Here is a 21,818-nt window from a genome sequence, read left to right on the forward strand (position 1 = left end):
CTTCTTCACCACCGGGTCTACCTGCTATGCTGATAGACAGGATTTATTTCATACCTAGGCACAGGAGACCAAACAAAAGGAAAACTTAATATAAACACAAGAGATTCTGCAGATGCTGGAGTTCCAGAGTAACAAACACAAAATGCTGGAGGGATGCAGCAGGTCAGGCAACCTCTATTGGGAGGAATAAATAGTGATATTTCAGGTTGAGGTCCTTCATCAGGACTGGAAAGTGAAGGGGAGGGGAAAGGAGTACACGTTGGCAGATGATCATGAAACCATGCGAGGGAAAAGATAGGTGGATGGGTGGGGGAGGGGGTTGAAGTGAGAAGCTGGGAGATGATAGGTGGAAAAGGGTAAAGGGCTAAAGAAGAAGGAGTCTGATAGGAGAGAAGAGCGGACCATACAAGGGGCACCAGGGGAGGTGATAGGCACGTAAGAAGAGAAGGGGTACGAGGAGAGCCAGAATGTGGGAGGGGGGAGAAATTAATGGAAGTTAAGAGAAATCAATGTTCATACCGTCACTTTATCCATTCCTGTCAGTCACCTTATTTTCAGATACTCCTGTACCTAGAGTCACTTTATGTACATTCAGTCAGTCTATGTATATACAGTATGTTTTAGGAAGTCAAACTTGAAGGCAGAGTACAAGGTTAATGGCAGCATTCTTAGCATTGCGGAGGAAAAAAGGGATCTTGGAGTCCACGCCACAGAGCCCTCAAAATTACCATTCAAGTTGACAACATGGTTATACAGCATATTGGCCTTCATTAGTCAGGGTACTGAGTTATAGAACTACAAGATAACGTTGCAGCTATAAAACTCTGCTTAGACCACATTTGTGTTCAATTCTGGTCACCTAATATGGAAGGATGTGGAAGCTTTAGAGAGGGTGCAGAGGAGGTTTACCAGGGTGCTGTCCGGACTAGAGGGCGTGTCTCATGAGGATAGGTCGAGTGAAGGTTTTCTCTATGGAGTGGAGGAGGATGAGAGCTGATTTGATAGAGGTGTACAAGCTGATAAGAGGCATAGATAGAGAGGACAGCCGGAGAATTTTTTCCTAGGGCAGAAATTGCTTATATGAGAGGACATAACTTTAAGGTGACTGGAAGAAAGCAAAGGAATGGGGGGGTGGGGTGGAGGGAATGCCAGAAAGTAGTTTTTTTTTAAACATACACATAGAGGGGTGGATGCATAGACAGAGGTAAACACACACTGGAGATCTTTAAGAGACTCTCAGGCACATGGAGCGCTGCAGTAGTGTAGTGGCTAGCACAACTCGGGGCATCGGAGTTCAAAATTTAATTCCTGTAAGGTTTGTACATTCTTCCCGCATGCCAGTGTGTTTCCTCTGGGTGCTCCATTTCCTCCCACAGTCTAAAGACATACCAGGTAGAAGGTTAATTGTTCATTGTAAATTGTCCTGTGATTAGGCTAGGGTTAAACCAGTGGCACACTCAGTGGGCCTGAAGGGTCTGTTCCGCTCTGTATAGAAACCATAGAAAAACTACAGCACAGAAACAGGCCTTTTGGCCCTTCTTGGCTGTGCTGAACCATTTTCTGCCTAGTCCCACTGACCTGCACACGGACCATATCCCTCCATACACCTCCCATCCATGTATCTATCCAATTTATTCTTAAATGTTAAAAAAGAACCCGCATTTACCACCTCATCTGGCAGCTCATTCCATACTCCCACCACTCTCTGTGTGAAGAAGCCCCCCCTAATGCTCCCTTTAAACTTTTCCCCCCTCACCCTTAACCCATGTCCTCTGGTATCTCTAAATAATTTTTTTTTTAAATGGAGGGCTATGTGGGAGAGATGGGTTACATTGATGTTAGAGTAGGTTCAAAGGTCGGCACAGCATTGTGGGCCAAAGGACCTGTACTGTGATGTATCGTTCTGTGTTCTATGTATGTACCTTATGCACTGGCCTGTAACAAAATACACAAAAGTCATCTTTGAAATAACAGAAAGCAAAAGACAACAAAAATGGATGCTTTATGATAATTAGCATTGGGACATTTGTTTTTGCTGCCTTGAGAGAGGAACAACATGAAAGTACAACCATTGCCCTGAGCAAAATCATACATTACGGAGAGTCTAAGACCAGAGGACACAGCCTCAGAATAGACGGGTGCCCTTTTAGAATGGAGATGAGGAGGAATTTCTTTAGCCAGAGAGTAATGAAACTGTGGAATTTGTTGCTCACAGGCAGCCATAGAGGCCGAGTCTTTATGTACATCTAAGGCAAGGTTGATAGATTCTCGATTAATCTGGACATGAAGGGACACGGGGAGAAGGCACAAAACTAGGGCTGAGAAGAAAAATGGATCAGCCATGACGAAATGGTGGAGCAGACTCGATGGGCCAAATAGCCAGCATGGTGAAGGACTGGCTGCATTGTAACTAGCAAAAGAAACAAACAGTAAGGGACAATAGATTCTGCCATCAAATATCAGGTGACATTCTTGCAGTCTTATCATATCTAGTTATTGTAGGCAGCAGATAATTAAATAGCTGATGGAAAGTAGTGTCTTCAAGAACATCACGTTCTCCTCATCGATGATGGAATACAAGTCCGTGTGCAAAAGACAGGGCTACAATTCCATAGTTCTATTATACTAATTTCTGGCTTCATTTTAATCATATTTCATGCAGAGACACTGCACCTGAGATGCTCATTAGCTGTCATCTCAGTCAAAGCTGCATTTATCCTGACCAATATATTTCCTTACGTTTAATAAAGTTTGTACATAAGGCGCTTTCTCATGTGGTTTTCCTGAATAATGTCAACCAATTTCCCTAAGTTTCACCTTTAGTTATCAATTTGTCCTTCCTTCATTTCCCTAATTAAAGCTGCACAACGGTACCTACTCTGGAAGAATGTACTGTTGAGGCTTTTTAAAGCACTGATGAGGCCTCACTAGGAGTATTATGAGCAGTTTTGGGCCCCTTATCTAAGAAAAACAGTGTTGATATTGGAGAGGGCTCAGAGAAGGTTCACGAGAATGATTCCAGGAAGGAAAGGGTTACTATACGAGGACCATTTGAGGCTCTGGGCCTGTACTCATCAGAACTGAATAGAATGGGGGCAGGGAATTTCACTGAAAACTATTGAATGTTGAAAGACTTCAACAGAGTGGATGTGGAGAGGATATTTCCTACGGTGGTGGAGTCTAGACCAGACAGCTCAGCCTCAGAACAGAGGGACACCCATACAGAATGGAAATGAGGAGGAATATCTTTCTGGCAGAGTGGTGACTCTGTGGAATGTGTTGCCACAGGCAGCTGTAGAGGCCAAATCATTAGGTATGTTAAGACAGAGGTTGATAGATTCTTGACTAGTCAGGGCGTGAAAGATTAAGGGGAAAAGGCAGGAGATTGGAGCTGAGAGCGAAATGGATCAGCCATGATGAACTGACCGAGCAGACTCGATGGGCCAAATGGACGAATTCTACTCCTACATTTTATGGTCTTACAGTCTCTGCACAAACTTGTCCAGAGTAGGCAGCATTGTATCGGAAAAAAAAAATCTCCTTCCCCTGTACTGCAAATTGACAATACCCTCTACTGTCAGGTGGCAACTTTTTTGAAATGTGTATCATTGCTATTATTCTGTTCTTCACAAGGTCTTCAGTTCTAGAATGCCACTATAGTTTGTAAAAATGAATATCAAGCCAGATGTACACTGGTGATAAAGCATCTGCAATATGAGACACTGTTTTTCTTTCTGCTGAGCTGTAGACTGGCTCCAGGTTTTGTATCAGATTTTCAGCATCTGCAGCTTTATTGAAATCTCCTTTTACTGTTCTCTTTCTGTCTTGGTAGACATTCAAGAAGGCTGGTTTGGCACATTTTCTTCCTTGAAAGACATCAGAGAAGCCTGTACTAGATTTTTTTTCCTACAATTGTAGATTAGTGGACCGTTTTGCGAAGCATCTTTGTTCTGCTACGAAAGGAAGGATCTCCCGATAGCTACCAATCTCACTTTGACTCCCCATTCCCATTCTGACATGTATGTCCAGGGCCTCCTCTACTGCCAAGATGATGCCAAATTCAGGTTAGAGGAGCAAGACCTCATATTTCATCTGGGTAGCCTCCATCCTGATGCATCAACATCAATTTCTTTAACTTCCAGTAATCTCACACTCCTCCCTCCTTCTCTCTCTCTATTCCTCATCCTGGTTATCCCTTCCTTTCTCTTCCCCACCTGCTCAACACCCTCCTCTGTTGTCACTTCTCTTTCTCTTTCTTCCACTGTCCTCTCTTAGATTCCTCCTTTTTCAGCCCTTTAGCTCCTTCACCTATCCCCTCCCAGTTTCATACTTTATAACCACCTCCTCCCTCACACGCCCATCCTCCCCCTTATCTGGTCTCACCTATCACCAGCTAGATTGTACTCATTTCCTTCCTCTCAGAGTCTTATTCGGACTTCCTTTCCAGTCCTGATGAAGGGTTTTGGCTAGAAAAGTTCACTGTTTATTCCCCGCCATAGATGCTGAGTTTCTCCAGCATAGTGTGTGTGTTGTTCAAGATGCCCAACATCTGCGGAACCTCTTGTGTTTGTAAAAAACAAGGCAATTAGTTTGAATCTAAGCAAATTGCACAGAAATACCAGATGACTAAAAAGTAATTAGAAGCCGCAAAAATAAGTATAAAATAATGTTGATAATATTGATTTACTACATAGTTTACAAAATGTACATTCCAATTTAAGGCACAAAATGCCAAAAATGGTCCAACAATGGCTATAACATTGTCAGAAAGAGTGGTAGCCTAAGGGTTGGGAAATTCCAGAATTTAGCGGTAAAGTATCAAAAATATGACAATGAAAGGCAAAGCAGTAAATTAAATTAAGCTGTCAGAAACATTAAAACATACTGTAAAAGCTTCTGTGGATATGTTATAATGAAGATCGAGATAAAGTATAATATCAAGGAACAGTGTATGCCAGAGAAATGAAGTGAAAATTTAATTACTGACTTCATAGAAGACACAGAAAGCCTCCCAGAAATAGTGGAGAGCAGCTGGTCTTGAGTAAATAAGGAGTGGAAAAAAATAGTAAAACAGTTTTGGAGAAACTAATGAACAGAAAGGTGAAAAAACCATAGGTGTCCATGACCTGCATCTCTAAAGTTTTAGAAAAAGGTGGCCATGTTGATTACAGATTATCTCCCTAAGTTTCATGATCCTGGAGTGGTTCCCACAAACTGGAAGGTGGCAAATGTAACCACAATATTTAAAGAAGATGTCGGGGAAAAAATATTATGATGTTCTTTTCTTGGTATTAGATGTTCTTTGCTTTTCGTTCATTAACCAATTCTCAATCTACACCAGTATATTATCCAATGTGCTCTAATTTTGTCTAGTCCAAAAAATACCAGATATGCCAGTTCCCCCTCACCTATTCAGTTAGATTCAACCTCAGAACCTTAATGGATTTGTCGATCATGATTTCACTCACCCCTAATTATCAAATTGTATTTTTTTCGAAGTGCCTCTATTATCACTTCTGTAATTGGAGATCCTGCTTTATTGGTAGCTTACAGGCCAGTTTGCCTGATGGAAAAAAGGAATAGACTGATCACATTCTGGTTGAGAGGATGTGACCAATGTACTGCCATAAGGATCAGTAATGGTGCCCCAGTTGTTTATAATTTGTATCAGTATACTTAGTTGAAGATAGCCAAATGGCAGTGGGGCTTGGAGGATGCAGAGAGGGATAAAAACAGGACACCTACATGGGCAAGGACATAACAAATGGAGTGCAATGTGGAAAAATGGGAGGTCATCACTTTGGGAGAAAAATGAATCTAATAGCCAAATATTTATCAACTGCTGAGAAGCAGAAAGTTACGTGTTCAGAAGGATCTACGTTTATTTATGTAAGCATCACTAACATGCAGGTACAGTAAGAAATTGGGAAGGATTTCCATACAAGTGAAAATATACATTGCCACAATTAAGGGACTCTAGTGAGATTACACCTGGAATATATCTTCCTGTTGTTAGGAAGGATATATTTGGAATACAGGGAGTGCAATAAAGGTTCATCAGGTTGATTTCTGGCATGGTTGCAGAGAAGATGAAGAAGGGAGGGGTGATCAAACAGTCTAGGGCTTTACTCTCTTGAACAAAAAAATAATTACTGGAGGTCAAAAGGAATTATTGAGAATGGAGTGGGGAGCTAGCTATGTAAAGAAGGGATAGGGAAGGATGAAACAGGAGCCAGTCGGTGATACGTCCACCGAGGAAGGACGAAGGTTGATATGCAGATGAAGCCAGCTGGAAAAGGGTGAGTGAGGAGAGAGAAACAGCTGCTGGACAATGATAGGAGGGTACACAAGTGAAATCTGATAAATAATGAAGGTGAAAATGGGAACCATTAAAGGAGAAGTGGAAAGCAAATGGAACCAGGTTGGGGAGGGGATCTGGTGGGTGAATGAACCCAGGAGGAGGAGCAGCCAAAAATGGGCGATGAGGAGTTGGAGACAATAGGAAAGGGGACAAAAATGGTGTGTTTTTGGGCTGATTGGGCAATCTGATGCTGTGCCACATCCGAGGGGGTTTGTTGAGCTTTCGAGTGAAGTGTGTGGCCTCCAGGCCAAGAGGTTTGGAGACAGGGTGCAAGTTCATGATTTCTTGCTGATCAAAGTGTCAAGGAAGACTGAAGTCATCGGGGGAGAAAGCGGAAGTCAGGTGGGTATTCACTGCCATCTGCCAGCCTTTGGCTTGCTGCTGGAAGAAGGTGACTGCGTGTGATGGTCTCTCTCTCCCCCTCTCATTTGATGCACCCGATGCACTTGAATGCTCTCTGCTTGATGCTGCTGGAGGATGGTACCTGAGCTCTGGGAGTTGGGCAAGGTTTAATCAATGTGATTTGTAGATTGGACTCTAGTTCACGCTATGATGTGTTTCTGATTGCTCCTTTTTTTGTTGCTATTCTCTGTAATTGTGATCGGGGTGGCCTGCAGTTAACGAATGACACAGTGCTAAATTGAACTGAATATGCCTAGGACTCTTTTGATGACTTAGCAGGTTGGTGTTTTTTTTATTCTGTGCTTTTCGCATTTTTATTTTTTGCACATTGGGGTTTGATGTTTTTCTTAGACCAGGTTCCATGGTTTTCCTTGTTTCGTGGCTGTCAGTGGGAAGATGAATCTCAGGGTTGTCTACTGCATACGTATTTTGAATCTTCGATAGGCGGAGTATCAGCAAGAGAAAGGGTCAAAACACAGGGATAAGCATTAGGCTGAAATTGAAAAATACATTGTTTATACAATATGATTGGACATGAGCCAGGTGGAACAAGAGATGTCGGTCTTCTAGTTCACATTGAGCCTCACTCTGGCAGTTCACCTAGTTTGTTATTGATCTTGAGGATTAAGAGGCCACATGGAATACCAAATGCAGGTTCGGCATCTATAGTTTCTTGTGTTTCTATTTCACTCTCTAGAGTTTATAAGAATGAGAGGCAATCTCACTGAAATTTTTATGGATATATGGAGGGTGATGGTTCCTCTTTCTGGGGTACCCAGAAAAAGTGGAGGAATCAGCTTCAATATTGGTGGTGAGAGCTGGGTGGTGGAAGTTCTGTCATTCAAGATTGAGCCAGGGGAAAAAAAAACAACTGTCATCCAGAAAGTACAAAATCTTTGGATTTTTCAGCTCCAGAAGGTCCCTGAGGCTCAGTTGTTGAGTATATTCAAGACAGATATTGATAGGTTAAGAAAAGAGATATGGGGCTAGTGCAGGATGGTAGTGCTGAGGTAAAAGATCAATACATTTGTACAAAATGGCCAAGAAAATATACGGGGTTAAATGGTACATTGCTGCTTCTTTCTTGAGTTATTGTTTGCAACGCACAGAAAAACTAACATCTAAAACTTTATGAATTTAGGTAAATAAGGATAGTGAACTACAATGTAGCTCCCCTCGACAATTTTATGTGTGATTAAATAAATGAAATTGATGAATAATAAATTGAAAGCAATTAATGAAATAATTACAACAGGTGAGAGGACAGACTTTCTAATACTGAATCAGGTTTGGGCACACACTGTAAAGATATATAAATAATACCAGTGAAGAAAAAATAAATTGACAATGAAAAGTGACACACAGCTGGCCTAATTTACTTTGAAGGGAACACTAGCAGGGATGATGGAAGAACAGCAATGGCTGGGGTTTCTTTGGGCAATTCAGAAGGCGCTGTATAGATACATCCCAAAGATGAATAAGTATTCTAAAGGGAGGTCGACATAACTGTGGCTGACAATGGAAGTCAAGGACAGCAAAAAAAGGACAAGAGAGGGTATATAATATAGTAAAAATTAGTGGGAAGTAGAGGATTGGGAAGCTTTTAAGAATCAACAGAGGGTAACTAAAAAGCAATAAGAAGAGAAAAGATTAAATATAAAGATAAACTAGTAGCTTAGTGCTGAGTAGTTTCAAGACAGGAGTTTATATATTATTAGTTAATATAAAGAGGATGCCAAATGTTCTTTTTCAGAGATTAAAAGAGAGGCAAAAGTGGACATCGGCCTGCAAGAAAATGACACTGGAAAGGTAATAATGGGGGACAAAGAAATGGCGGACAAACTTATTAAGTATTTTGTGTCAGTGTTCATTGTGGAAGACACAAGCAATATGCCAGAAATTCAAGAGTGTCAGGGGGCAGATGTGAATATTGCTAAGGAGAAACTGCTTGAGAAACTGGTAGGTAGGACCAGAAGGATTACACCCCAGGGTTCTGAAAGAGGGAGCTGAAGAGTTTCTGGAGGCATTGGTAATGATCTTCCAAGAATCATTACATTCTGGAATGGTTCTTGAGAACTGGAAAGTTGCAAGTATCACTCCTCTCTTTGAGAAGGGAGGGAGGCAGAAGAAATTAGATTATAGGCCAGTTAGCCTCACTTCAGTGGTTGGGAAAATGTTGGAATCCATTATTAAGAATGAGCTTTTGGGGTACTTGGAGGCACATGATAAAATTGGCCAAAGACAGCATGGTTTTCCTGAGGGGAAATCTTGCCTGCCTAATCTGTTGGAATTCTTTAAGGAAATAACAGGCAGGAGGGACAAATGAGAGTCAGTGGATGTTGTTTTGCTTGGAGTTTTAGAAGGCCTCTGACAAGGTGCCGCACATGAGGCAGCTTTACAAACTAGGAGCCCATGGTATTATAGGGATACGAGCATAGATGGAAGATGGGCTGATTGGAAGAAGGCAAAGTGTGGAAATAAAGGGGCCCTTTCTGGTTGACTGCCAGTGACTAGCCATGTTCCACAGGAGTATGTCATGGAACCGCTTCTTTTCATGTTATACGTCATCGATTTGGATGACAGAATTGTTGGCTTTGTGGCCAGGTTTGCACACAATACGAATATAGGTGGAAGGGCAGGTGGTGTTGAGGAAGCAGGGAGTCTGCAGGAGGATTTAGACAGATTATAATAATGGGCAAAAAAAGTGGAAGATGGAATATAGTGTTGGGAAATGTATGGTCACGGACTTTGGTAGAAGGACTAAATGCATAGACTATTTTCTAAGTGGGGAGAAAATTAAAAAAAAAACGTGCAAAGGGACTTGAGAGTTCTTGTGCAGGATTCCCTAAAGGTTAACTTGCAAAGGAAGGCAAATGCAATATTAGCATTCATTTCAAGAGAATTCATTTCAAGAATGTAAGAGCAAGGATGTGATGCTGAGTCTTTATAAGGCACTGGTCAGAGACTTGAAACATTGTGAGCAGCTTTGAGCCCCTTATCTAAGAAATGATGTGCTGGCATTGGAGTGGGTCCAGAGGAGGTTCACGAGAATGATTCCGGGAATTAAAGGGTTAATATATGAGGTGTGTTTGATAGCTCTGGGCCTGTACTTGCTGGAGTTTAGAAGAATGAGGGGGATTTCATTGAAACCTATCAAATATTTAAAGGCCTAGATGGAGTGGATGTGGAAGAGAATGTTTCCTATAGTGGGTGAGCCTAGGACCAGACACACCCTCAGAACAGAGGGATGATCACTTAGAATAGACATGAGGAGGATTTTTTTTTAGCCAGAGGATGGCGAATCTGTGGAATTCATTGCCACAGACACAATGGAGGCCAAGTCGCTGAGTATATGGAAAGCTGGAGGTTGGTATAGGTTCTTGATTAATCGGGGCATCAAGGGTTATGGGAAGAAGGCAGGAGAAGGGGTTTGAGAGGATAATAAATTAGCTATGGTGTAATGGTAGAACAGACTCAATGGGCCAAATGGCCTTTCTCTGCTCCTATGCCTCATGGTCTTAAAGGGTTTTCTTCCTATATATTTAAAGAAAGTAGATGAGAACAATTTAGATGCCCTAACCATTATCTTCTTACATTCTTTCAATTCAATTGCTCTTCCTACTGAGTGAGTAATCCACTCTTGACTTTTTTTAAAAAAGGTGAGCATGGAAAACCAGTCCATTATATACCAATTAGTGTAACATGTATTGTTGAGAAATCACTAAAGACTATAATTAAGGATCATAAAACTTCTCAGCTAATCAAGAGCCCCATTATAAATATACAGAGTTCCATCATGTCTGACAAAACATTTTGAATTTTTTTCAAGTAGACTCATCTCAGGGGAATGCCTGCAAGTGTTATTCATTGAACTTCAAAAAAAAACCTTTCCCTTAATAAAAAGACAGTTACAGGTAAAGCCAGTGGAATTGAGAACAGATTCCATGCTAGGTTAGGAGATCAGCAAACAGCTGAAGACAGCAGAATAGAGATAATGGCCAGGTATTGTAATTGGCAGAATACCACTTATGGTGTCCCACAGTGATATGTGTTGGCACTGCTGCTGCTACTACTCATTATATTTACTAATGCTTTAGATTAGATAGAGTGCCACATGTCCAAATGTGTACAAGTTAAACTATCAGGCAATAGTACAGAGTTTATCAGGTCTGGCCCAATTTGTAGCACCCTTGCCTCACAGTTGCATCTTCAGCAGTAGGAGAATGCTGGAAGTCAGAATTGCCATCCTTTGCATGAGATGTTAAACCAAGATTCCTCTGCCCTCTCAAGATCAAATGAAAATAAAATCATAAAGAAGAGCAGAGAGGCTATTCCCAATATTTTAGCTATTTCAATATGACAACATTATAATAAATTATTTGATTATTTTTATATGGCTATTTATCTATGCAGTGGCTGTCATATTTCCTGCATTAAACCACTAACTGTGCTACAAACGTTCATCACTAACTGCAAAGAGATTTGGGTTAATCAACATAATAAATGGAATGAACTGTGGAAAATGGGATTCAATATGAACAATTGAGGGATTAACATAGACAGGATCAAAAACTTTCAAATGAATGAAAAGATGGAAAATAATCAAGTCCAAATTGATGTTGGCTAATAAGCAAATTAAGATGTCATGTACCAGTATAGAAAATGATTTTAGAGGCTAATAGAAATCTGGACTTTATATCTACAAAACAGGCAAAGAAGGAGCTAGATTGTTTTCTACAGTTGTATAGTAGTGGTTTGATGATCTCTGAAGAAATATGAGCTGTTCCTAACACCACAGGGATGTCGTATCCATCTTGGGAGGAATTGCAGCATCAGTTAGCAGAACAGGCCACCTACCTACAGGAAAGATCTCGATAAGACTGAAAGAGCACAGAGAAAATTTATAAGAATACTGCCAAGACTTGAGGACCTGAGTTTTGGGTAAAAGCTAAGTAAGTTAAGACTTTATCCCCTGAAGTGTAGGAAAATAAGGGGAGATTTGATAGAGATGTACAAAACAATGAGGGGTGTAGATAGGATAAGTGCTAGCAGGTCCTTTTCCACTGAGGTTTGTTGAGATTAGAACTAGAGGTCATAGGTTAATGGCAATAGGTAGAATATTTAAGAGAAACCTGAGGGGAACTTCCTCACTCAGCGGGTAGTGAGAGTGTGGAACGAACTGCCAGTGGAAATATTGGACGTAGGTTCGGTTGCAACTCTGGGGAGGTCTGGATAAGTACATAGATGGAAGGGGTATGGAGCACTTTGGTTTGGGTGTAAGTCAATTTTACAGGCAGAGTAACTGTCTGGCACAGACTAGATGGACAAAAGGGTCTGTTTCTGTGCTGTGGTGCTTAAATGATCCTATGTTTCTCCTTCTTTAGAAAGAAGGGTTATAATCTATGGAAAAATGCTCAAGCTGGTGTTGCATCCCTGGATTTCTGAAGATTACAGGGAGCTAATGGTGCAGATGGAAAGTAAGTATTACCACTGGCTTTGGAAACTTGAATGGCAGGACATTGAGTAAATTTGTCAGGCCATCTGGGAATAAATTTAGGAAACAATTCTCAATACAGAGGTAGAACAAAACCTGGGAGTTCCTGAAACAACAGCTGATGCTGGGTCAGTCATCATTTTTAATGCAAGGCTGGTAGATTATTGCTAACCAAAGACATTCAAGGAGAAAATACTCAAGAGTTAGGTGACAGATCAGCTAAGCTCTGAATGGCATAGTTGTTCCTATGTCAAGCATTAAATCTGAATGATACCAACCCTGTCAACATTTCTGAGTAGAAGATGAGCAAACTGTGTAAACCACACGGCGTCACTTCACAACATGTTGCAGAACGGCCTGCCCTAAGCAATGAACTTATGTAACCTTACATTACCACACAACTTACTCAGCAAGGTCACCTGTACAAAATACCACACATTACTCTCGTGTGGAACAAATGGAGCAGAGAAAAGTCTTCTGTGTCATGTTTTTATGACAGCTTAGCATCATCATCACTGGAGTTTGGTTTATACATGTTGTAATGCAGGTTGGACACTTGGAGGTCATACTATTCAAATTACGTGACTTGTAGTGAAAGTCAACACACAGGGGACTGGACCCAAAATATCAGGCTGCAGATTTGGTTCAAAGAGGGCACCCTTTTGTTCACAGGACTTGAAGACAGCAAGTTGCAAGAAGTAAGACGCCAGCGCCAACCTTGCTGATTATTTAATCTACGTTTGTGCATGTTACCATTTTGCTAATTGTTGATTGCTCATGGCTTTTTGCACTATTGTCTGGTAAATTGGTGGTTGTTCTTGTGCTGTCTGTTATGGTATTGTCCTTGGCATCAAACCACAGTCAATTCTGGTATGCTTCACATACTGGCAATTAGTGATTCCGATGTGGGTAACACAGTGGGTTTCATATTATATGAATGGGTATGCAACAGATTTGTACTTCAGTGGGTAACCCACTTCAGAATTTTGATAATGTTCTATTTACAGTACAGTGCATCAAGTCATTTCTCTATCTTTAATATGTTGGCAAATTGGTTGGGGAAGCTTGACACAATGATTTACTGTTCTCCCTGTTCCTCTGTGGGCTTCTACTACACTGCTCACTGGATACCCTAAGGCAGTGCCCAGGCGTTGTCACAAATTAGGAGACCTTCTCTCCAAAAGTACCTTCAATGTCCTTCAAGTTCTCCTTTCCCCTGTCTCTGAAAGGAGAATTGGCGCTCCAGAATTCGGGAAGGACCAGACACTGATCTTAATAAGATATGGAATTGCACATTGGGCTATAAAGATGATGCCATACAAATTAGAGGTACCTAGATCCAAAGGAGCTCCTGTTGATCTCCTGCTCCCAGTTACCTCACAAATTACACCAGGGGCAAGTAGTAATAATACAAGACTAATCAGAAACACAAAATCGTGAATTTGTACACAAGCGCTGAAAGGGAATAAATGGATGGAATAAAGAATTAAGTAACTATATGTCAAAATGCATTATGTGCAATAACTCAAACAGGTGAAAAAAAATATGTTGATACTGATGGTTTGGGCACTGTTGCAAAATGAAAACTGTAATGCCACTTCTACAAACAAGGTATAATGGATGTTCCTCAAGGAACAACCTTTTAGCAAGTGCATCCCACATTTCAACAATCAATACACTTTACTGCATTTTATGACATTCAATCATGAAGGGCATTATATAAATGAAAGTTTTAAAAATTTCTCTGCAGATTTGTTTACAAATTACATATTTAGTTCTCTCTGTACTGAAAAGCTGCATGTACCACTGTTCAAAAAGTAAACAGGAATTAAATACCAACTGGGCTATGGGGTCGAACATCCTGGAAGCAAGCCATTTGGCCCATCACATCCATACTGACCAGTAGGCATCCATCTGTACTAATCCCATAATCTTCTATGCCTATGCAATTCAAGTCCTCACCTCGACATTTGTTAAAGGCAACAGCGCCTTTATTTCCTACGGAGCATGAAGAAAGCTCACCTCTGTCCCAGGATATTGACAGACTTTTACCGCTGTACCATTGAGAGCATACTCACCAACTGCATCTCAGTGTGGTATGGCAATTGTCCCGTATCAGACTGCAAAGCACTCCAGCGTGTGGTGAAAACTGCCCAGCGGACTATCGGCACCCAATTGCCCACCATTGAGAACATCTACCATAAATGCTGCCCGGGCAGGGCGAAAAGCATTATCAGGGATGCATCTCACCCGAACCACAGACTTTTTACTCTCCTCCCATCCGGTAGGCGCTACAGGAGCCTCCGCTCCCGCACCAGCAGGCACAGGAAGAGCTTCTTCCCTGAGGCTGTGACCCTGCTGAACCTCTCATCACAGCGCTAAGCAGTATTGCATCCGTATTATACTGCCTCAGTACTTTTATATTTGTGTGCTGTAGCACTTTTTTTATTCGCAGTTATTTTGTAAATAACACTATTCTTTCCATTTCTGGTCAGATGCTAAATGCATTTCATTGGCTTTGTATCTGTACTCGGCCCAATGACAATAAAGTTGAAGCTAATCCAATCTAATCTAAATGCTGTCAGTGATTTGGCTTCAACTTCTCTGGTGGGCAGTGCATTCAGCTCCTCACTGCATGGATGAAAAAGGTCCCTCTCAGAATCCCTTACATTTTATCCTAAATATGATCGGTTTACTTTTGATATGAGATAAAGTTCCCTGGAATCTACCCCATCTCCAGTATATCTCTCATAATTTTAAATACTTTGACATAAGTCCTCTTATCCTCCTCCACTCCACAGAGCCCAGTCTCCCCTCATAACTGAAATGCTCCATCGCTGGCCCTGGCAATATGCTAGAGGATGCATAGATCTCTGCACGTATGACTGCTTCAAATGACTGACAGTCTTAGCGGACCAATTGGCCTTCTGCTGTGTTTAGATGACATCCATCTTTAAGGGCCCCCATCATCCAGAACATGCCTTGCTCTCATTGCTACCATCAGGAAGGAGGTACAAGAGCCTGAAGGCACACACTCAATGAGAAGGAAACATCTTCTTCCCCTCTGCCATCTGATTTCTGAATAGACATGGAACCCACGAACACTACCACAGTACTTTTTTAATTTTTAGTTTCACACTACTTATTTAACTATTTAGCATATATACTTACTGTAATTCACTGTTCTTTTTCTATTATTCTGCTGCAAAGACAATAAAGTTCACAACATATGCTGGTGATAGTAAACCTGATTCTTATTCTGGAGATAATTATTGGGGATTATATGACATAAGACTCTTCAGTGCTGAAGTTCCAAAAGATGGTTTCAAGATGCCACTGATTATGTTCTTTAATGTTCTGTTGCAGTCTGAAGTCGGTATGATAGAACTGGCAGCAACACAGTGCTTTAGGTATACTGTAGTGAAACAATAAGTTCAAGATTGTCAACATTACACCAACTTGTGTAATGCTGGTGATGTCGGAAGGATTTAAAGGCTTTAAAGTTGTTCATCGGTGGGTTGTCCATAATATCTGCTGAAATCCTCGCAGTGAATGGAATAATTCTTCAACAGCTCTTTACTATCCAAGTAGATATGACAGTAAACATGCTCTCATTGTCAGGGACATATCACAACCAGCAAATAAAGTAGGGCATACTGATTGAGTGGGAATTCATTCTATACCATCTCAAGTATAACAATAATTAGGTCATATGAAAACAAAATTGTTAATTTAAATATTAATATTCATTTAACAACTCATGAACAGGTATAAATTCAACTGGCCTCTCCCTGCATTCAAAATGGTCAGCAATTAAATACTGGCTATAATGCATGCTGGCAATAAAACTTGGCAATGTCCTAATTTGGAATTAATTGTAACATGCACACATTTGTGTGAAAATGTTACACAGCTGTGTGTAAAAAAAAACAACTTGCTCACAGTTTCTGTGGCGCATAGTTAGACTTGGCACGGAGTGTGAGAGGTACAATGTTCTGGCACCCATCTCATGATCGATGCTTTTGGAAGCCTCCTCCCACATCGGGTAGATCTGCCCTCAGCAAACGCGCTCTTCTAGATTGATGTTCAATATTCATTCAAAGGCAACACGTTTCACAGCCACCTTGTCAACAGCACCTGACTTACATGAGTCAGAGTAACGTGATATTGATTTAAGAATGATGAACACCGTTCCCTGCTTCTTGTTTACCACTTGTCAGAAAGCAAGAAAATTACTAACAATGCACTTCCACGCAACCAAACCACAGCTGTAAAGTGTAATCACCATCTTTCTCCCCCCCCCCCCCCCCCAGGATCAATGAAAATACTTGCCAACCACAAAAAAAAGGCTGCCAAGACATATTCCTTAACTGGGAACAGTAACTACCAACAGACCCTTAACTGGAGGTTTCCTGGATCGGTTTATTTACGGCCTCGGTGCTCTTAGTCGACCCATGTGGGATTCAGACACATACATCGATGGTTGTATTCTGTGGTCCTTTTGCCCACCCACTCCACCCCGTAAGATCCCCCATTCTACGATGCAGGAATCTATATTAAAATAAAACAGTTTAACGGCGGTAAAACCTTTCAATCGGCCTTCTTGTGGCGGGCAATTATTTCCTATAGGTGCCGGGAGATTATATAATCATTTGAAAGCGGCCCTTCTATGTTCCACATCTCAGGTACTCGCCTGTTTTTTTTTGTTTTGTTTCATGGCATTAACACACACCAAAAAAAACCATGTCAAGCGGCGGCCGAGGAGCGGGCAGCTTGCGCCGCCTTTTCCCCGGCCGAGCCGAGGTGCCCGGCGGCATCAGCTCCGCCGCCCCGCGCCGTCCTCCGTACCGGCTCCACTCACCCTCGCTGGCCAGTGCGGGTAGCCTTTCATCTTGGCGAACACCAGATCGCCAGCCTTGTAGTCTCTCGGCCTCGGTCGAGCCATCGCTGCCCGTCTGTCTGTCTGCCTCTGCCCCCTCCCCAGCCCCCAAGCACCTTCGACTGGGAAACCAGGCTTCAAACGAACCGAGATCCACCTCCAAGCCGGCGGGATGAGGAGGATTGGGGAGGGGGGAGAAGGGCAGTGAGAGGGAGGGGGCAGGAAGGAGGGCCCCGAGCTGAACACCTCCCTTCCACCTTATTTGTGTTTTTATAAATTATCGCACAAGTTCTTCCCCCACTTCTCGATTTCCGCCCCGAAAGCAAAGCGAAACAAACCCTCCTCCCCCCACCCCCCGGAATGCGGAAAGCTCCCGCGGTCTCGGTGCCCTTGGCGGCGAACTGTTCCAGTCGGCGCTCGCACACTTTAACCCAATGCTCAGGCGGTCGGCAATCGCTATACCTCCCTCTCGCTTCAAACGCACCCTTTAATTTCACGCTTTTATGTATTATGCATCAAATGCAATTCACTCAGAGAATAAGTAACCGAGGCAAATGGTTACTTTTATTTGTAAACATATTTATTTGGTTACAATGTTGTCATTTCTTCCCCACCCCCAGGAAGTTTACTCACTGTCCTAAAAATAATGGTGACTGTTCAACTGTTAAGAGATGGGGGGGAGGGTTTATTCCCCCCACCCCATACGTAGAAATCTTCGTGGATCGCATTCTTAATGAACAGGGAGGAAGCAAGAAAGGGGGACATTTATGTTCGCAGGAAAACATTGTTCGTGTTTGACGATCCAAGCGATGTTTACACAAGCATTGCAATTAATAAAAAGGGCAGCATAGGCAAGGCTTGTAGTTGAAGCCTCAAGGATTAGGATAGTCCATTTAATCCTGTTCTTTCAGGGGTGCAATCGAACAGAGTGCATATCTCACAAATACGGCAAACCAACTTCTTTAACTCCTTTTGTTTACACATTTTGTTTACTTATTCAAATGATTGGCTAGTCATTTGAATAAATAAAAAAGAATGATGTAAAGTGGGACATTAATTATCAGCCAATTCAAATCAAAAATATAAAACATAGTAAAATCAATTTTCATGAAAGGTTTTTTTCCAGGAACGTCAACTTCATGATTTTTTCTGTCTCAGAGGCTGCCTGGCTTGGATGTTTACAGCAGCTTGTACTTTTTTCATGCTCCCACCAGTTGGAATGTCTTTTGCTTTCAGTTTTTGCATAATTCATGGACAATATCTTGTTACAATTCATTTGATTATATTTCGAATCTTTGTTGTAACTTGGCAAAGTTAATCTATAGACCAGAGGAGGAGAGAAACACCCTAATGTAATGTTGTCACACAGGAAAAGCAGAAAGCTGCTGTAATAGGAAAATAATCTGTTTATGTATTGCTGCTCCATTTTAATAATCATTGTTTTTTTTCATTGTAATCATGTCAGATATTAAGCTAATTTATAATTTATGATATTACTATTCATTATTTTAATTAGTGAACAAAGTTTGGGCCCTTCCTTATTACACACAGATATAACTTCAGTTTGTGTTTAAGTTTTTGATCAGCAAGACAAAATTATATTTATTCATATAAACCAAAACTTTAATTTAAAACAATAGAGATATAGACAGATACAGTACTTTATTGATCCCAAGGGAAATTGCTGTGTCACAGTAGCATTACAAGTGCACAGATATACAAATATTAGAAAAGAAGTACAAAAGAATAAAAAATAAGTTACCTCAAACAGTCTAACAGGAGGGGTTCATCAATTGCCTGGCTATAGGTTGACTCATTATAGAGCCTAATGGCCGAGGGTAAGAATGGCCTCATATAGCACTCTTTGGAGTAGCGCAGTTGTCTTAGTCTATCTTAAAAATGCTCCTCTGCTCAGCCAAGGTGGCATGCAGAGGGTGAGAAACATTGTCTTGCATTGCCAGGATTTTCCGTAGAAAATGAATGTAGAACATGGAAAAAAAAAGTACACTGTTAACAACTCAAGAAATGTAGATCTGGCATAATCTTTTCAATCACCTGAATACTGAATAGTTTGTAATTATGCCAAAAATATAAACTAGATTCACCCTTCCAAGAATATCAAAGAATAAGGAGAAACCGCAGTAGTCCTCTGATCTTGTCCTGCCATAAACATGAACATTGAAACAAACCTTTAATGTTCTTTGGCTCTTATCACTTTTCACCTGTCTATCACCTCCCCTTGGGTCCTATCCTTCTTCCCTTTCTCCCACGGTCCCCTCTCCCCTCCAATCAGTTTCCTTCCTCTGCAGCCCTTTACCTTTCCTACCCACCTGTCCTCACTTATCACCTGCTAGCTATCTTCCTTCCCCTCCCCCACCTTTTTATTCAGGCATCTTCCTCCTCCTTTCGAGTCCTGAAGAATGGTCTTGGCCCGAAACATCAACATAAATGCCACCTAACCTGCTGAGTTTCTCCAGCATTTTGTGTGTGTTGCTTTGGATTTCCAGCATCTGCAGATGTTCTTGTGTTTGCTACTTTCCTTACTCTACTTTCTCCTCAAGAAACAAGAGAGTGAAGCCATTGTGATTGTTTCCCTTTGTTTCTGCTAGTATGATCTATACAGTTTAGCCCAAATTGTGATAAAATGGGAATCCTAAATGTAAGTGAGTTACAGACTATTAAACAGGTTTAGGATTCAGTTTGCCTAGCTCAAACCCTGCCTACAGAATTGGCCACACCCCCAGATTGAAACTGTGAGAATCTGCCAATGTCATTGGTTTGGAAGGATTCCTGACGATGTACTGATTTTCTTAGTTGTCTAGTTCCCAGTAAGCACTTTGTAAAGTACATCTTTTGTATCAAAATATATCTCAACTCTCAACTACATGGCAATCAAAATATTAATGTTCAGTACTTAAAAATGTTTCCAGTCATATTAAATTAGGTTACTTAAAGGTAGTGCACTTGACAGCCTTATTTAAAAATACATATATTAACAATAAACCAATTTCAAATGCATAATTAAACTATGCCAGGTTAACACAATTAAGCTGTAAAAGAATACTTAAATGAATAATGAAATTTGATCAGAGAATTCTGTTATTGCTGTTCATTTTTACAAAGCTCTTACTTCACGCAGTCCAAAATTAGAATTAAAATCAGGTTTATTATCACTGATGTATGTTGTAAAATTTGTTGTTTTGTGGCAGCAGCATAATGCATTGCATTAAAAAATTACTTGAAGTTTCAAAATACTGCGAACAACAAATAACGTGATAGTCTTCATGAGTTAGTGAGACACATACATATGATGTGGTGGCATGTTGATGTATGCCATTCACATGCTTTTATATACAACCCGTAATGAATTATGTAAACAAAAAAGAATGCTTAATCAACAATACATTTACAATATGACTCAAGTATTACAATGATGTTGCTGGGTCTGGAGGACCTGATTTATAAGGAAAGATTCAATAGGTTAGGACTTAATTCCTTTGAACATTAAAGATTGAGATGAGGTTTGATAGAGGTGTACAAAATTATGAGGGGTATAGATAGATCAGGGTATTGGCGGAATCTCAGTTGGAGATGAGAGGGTATACAGAAAGGAGCAAGATATACTAGCTAGTTGAGTGGTATCACAACAACAATCTTTTTCTCAGTTTCAGTAAGACCAGGGAGCTGATTGAGGACTTCAGAAAGGGTAGGATGAGGGATCACAAACCAATCCTCATAGGGGTGTTAGAAGTGGAGTCAGTGAGCAATTTCAAGTTGTTGGGTATCATTATCTCTAAGGATCGAACTTGATCTCAACATATCATTATAGCTGTAAAGAAGCCAAGACAATGGCTATATTTATAAATGGATAAATCCCCAGGGCCAGATGGTCTGCATCCCAGAGTGCTTAAGGAAGTAGCCCAAGAAATAGTGGATGCATTAGTGATAATTTTTCAAAACTCATTAGATTCTGGACTAGTTCCTGAGGATTGGAGGGTGGCTAATGTAACCCCGCTTTTTAAAAAAGGAGGGAGAGGAACCGGGGAATTATAGATCAGTTAGCCTAACATTGGTGGTGGGGAAAATGCTAGAGTCAGTTATCAAAGATGTGATAACAGCACATTTGGAAAGCGGTGAAATCATCGGACAAAGTCAGCATGGATTTGTGAAAGGAAAATCATGTCTGACGAATCTCATAGAATTTTTTGAGGATGTAACTAGTAGAGTGGATAGGGGAGAACCAGTGGATGTGGTATATTTGGATTTTCAAAAGGCTTTTGACAAGGTCCCACACAGGAGATTAGCGTGCAAACTTAAAGCACACGGTATTGGGGGTAAGGCATTGATGTGGATAGAGAATTGGTTGGCAGACAGGAAGCAAAGAGTGGGAATAAATGGGACCTTTTCAGAATGGCAATATATATTAATGACTTAAATGAGGGAATTAAATGCAGCATCTCCAAGTTTGCAGATGACACGAAGCTGGGCGGCAGTGTTAGCTGTGAGGAGGATGCTAAGAGGATGCAGGGTGACTTGGATAGGTTAGGTGAGTGGGCAAATTCATGGCAGATGCAACTTAATGTGGATAAATGTGAGGTTATCCACTTTGGTGGCAAAAACAGGAAAACAGATTATTATCTGAATGGTGGCCGATTAGGAAAAGGGGAGGTGCAACGAGACCT

The 21,818-nt window shown here is 41.1% G+C and overlaps 1 protein-coding gene across 1 annotated transcript in view; it reads right to left on the reverse strand.

Moving 5' to 3' along the window:
* LOC140209807 (hepatoma-derived growth factor-related protein 3-like) overlaps positions 1-17,491 on the reverse strand; it is a 137,155-nt gene extending 119,664 nt beyond the window's left edge. Inside the window, exon 1 of the mRNA XM_072278313.1 lies at positions 17,119-17,491. Coding sequence (XP_072134414.1) covers positions 17,119-17,202 — 84 coding nt within the window. The 5' untranslated portion in view covers positions 17,203-17,491. The remainder of the gene's footprint in view (positions 1-17,118) is intronic.
* Positions 17,492-21,818: the final 4,327 nt, after the last annotated feature.

Source organism: Mobula birostris, chromosome 14 (genome assembly GCF_030028105.1).
Source record: "Mobula birostris isolate sMobBir1 chromosome 14, sMobBir1.hap1, whole genome shotgun sequence".
Lineage (NCBI taxonomy): Eukaryota > Metazoa > Chordata > Chondrichthyes > Myliobatiformes > Myliobatidae > Mobula > Mobula birostris.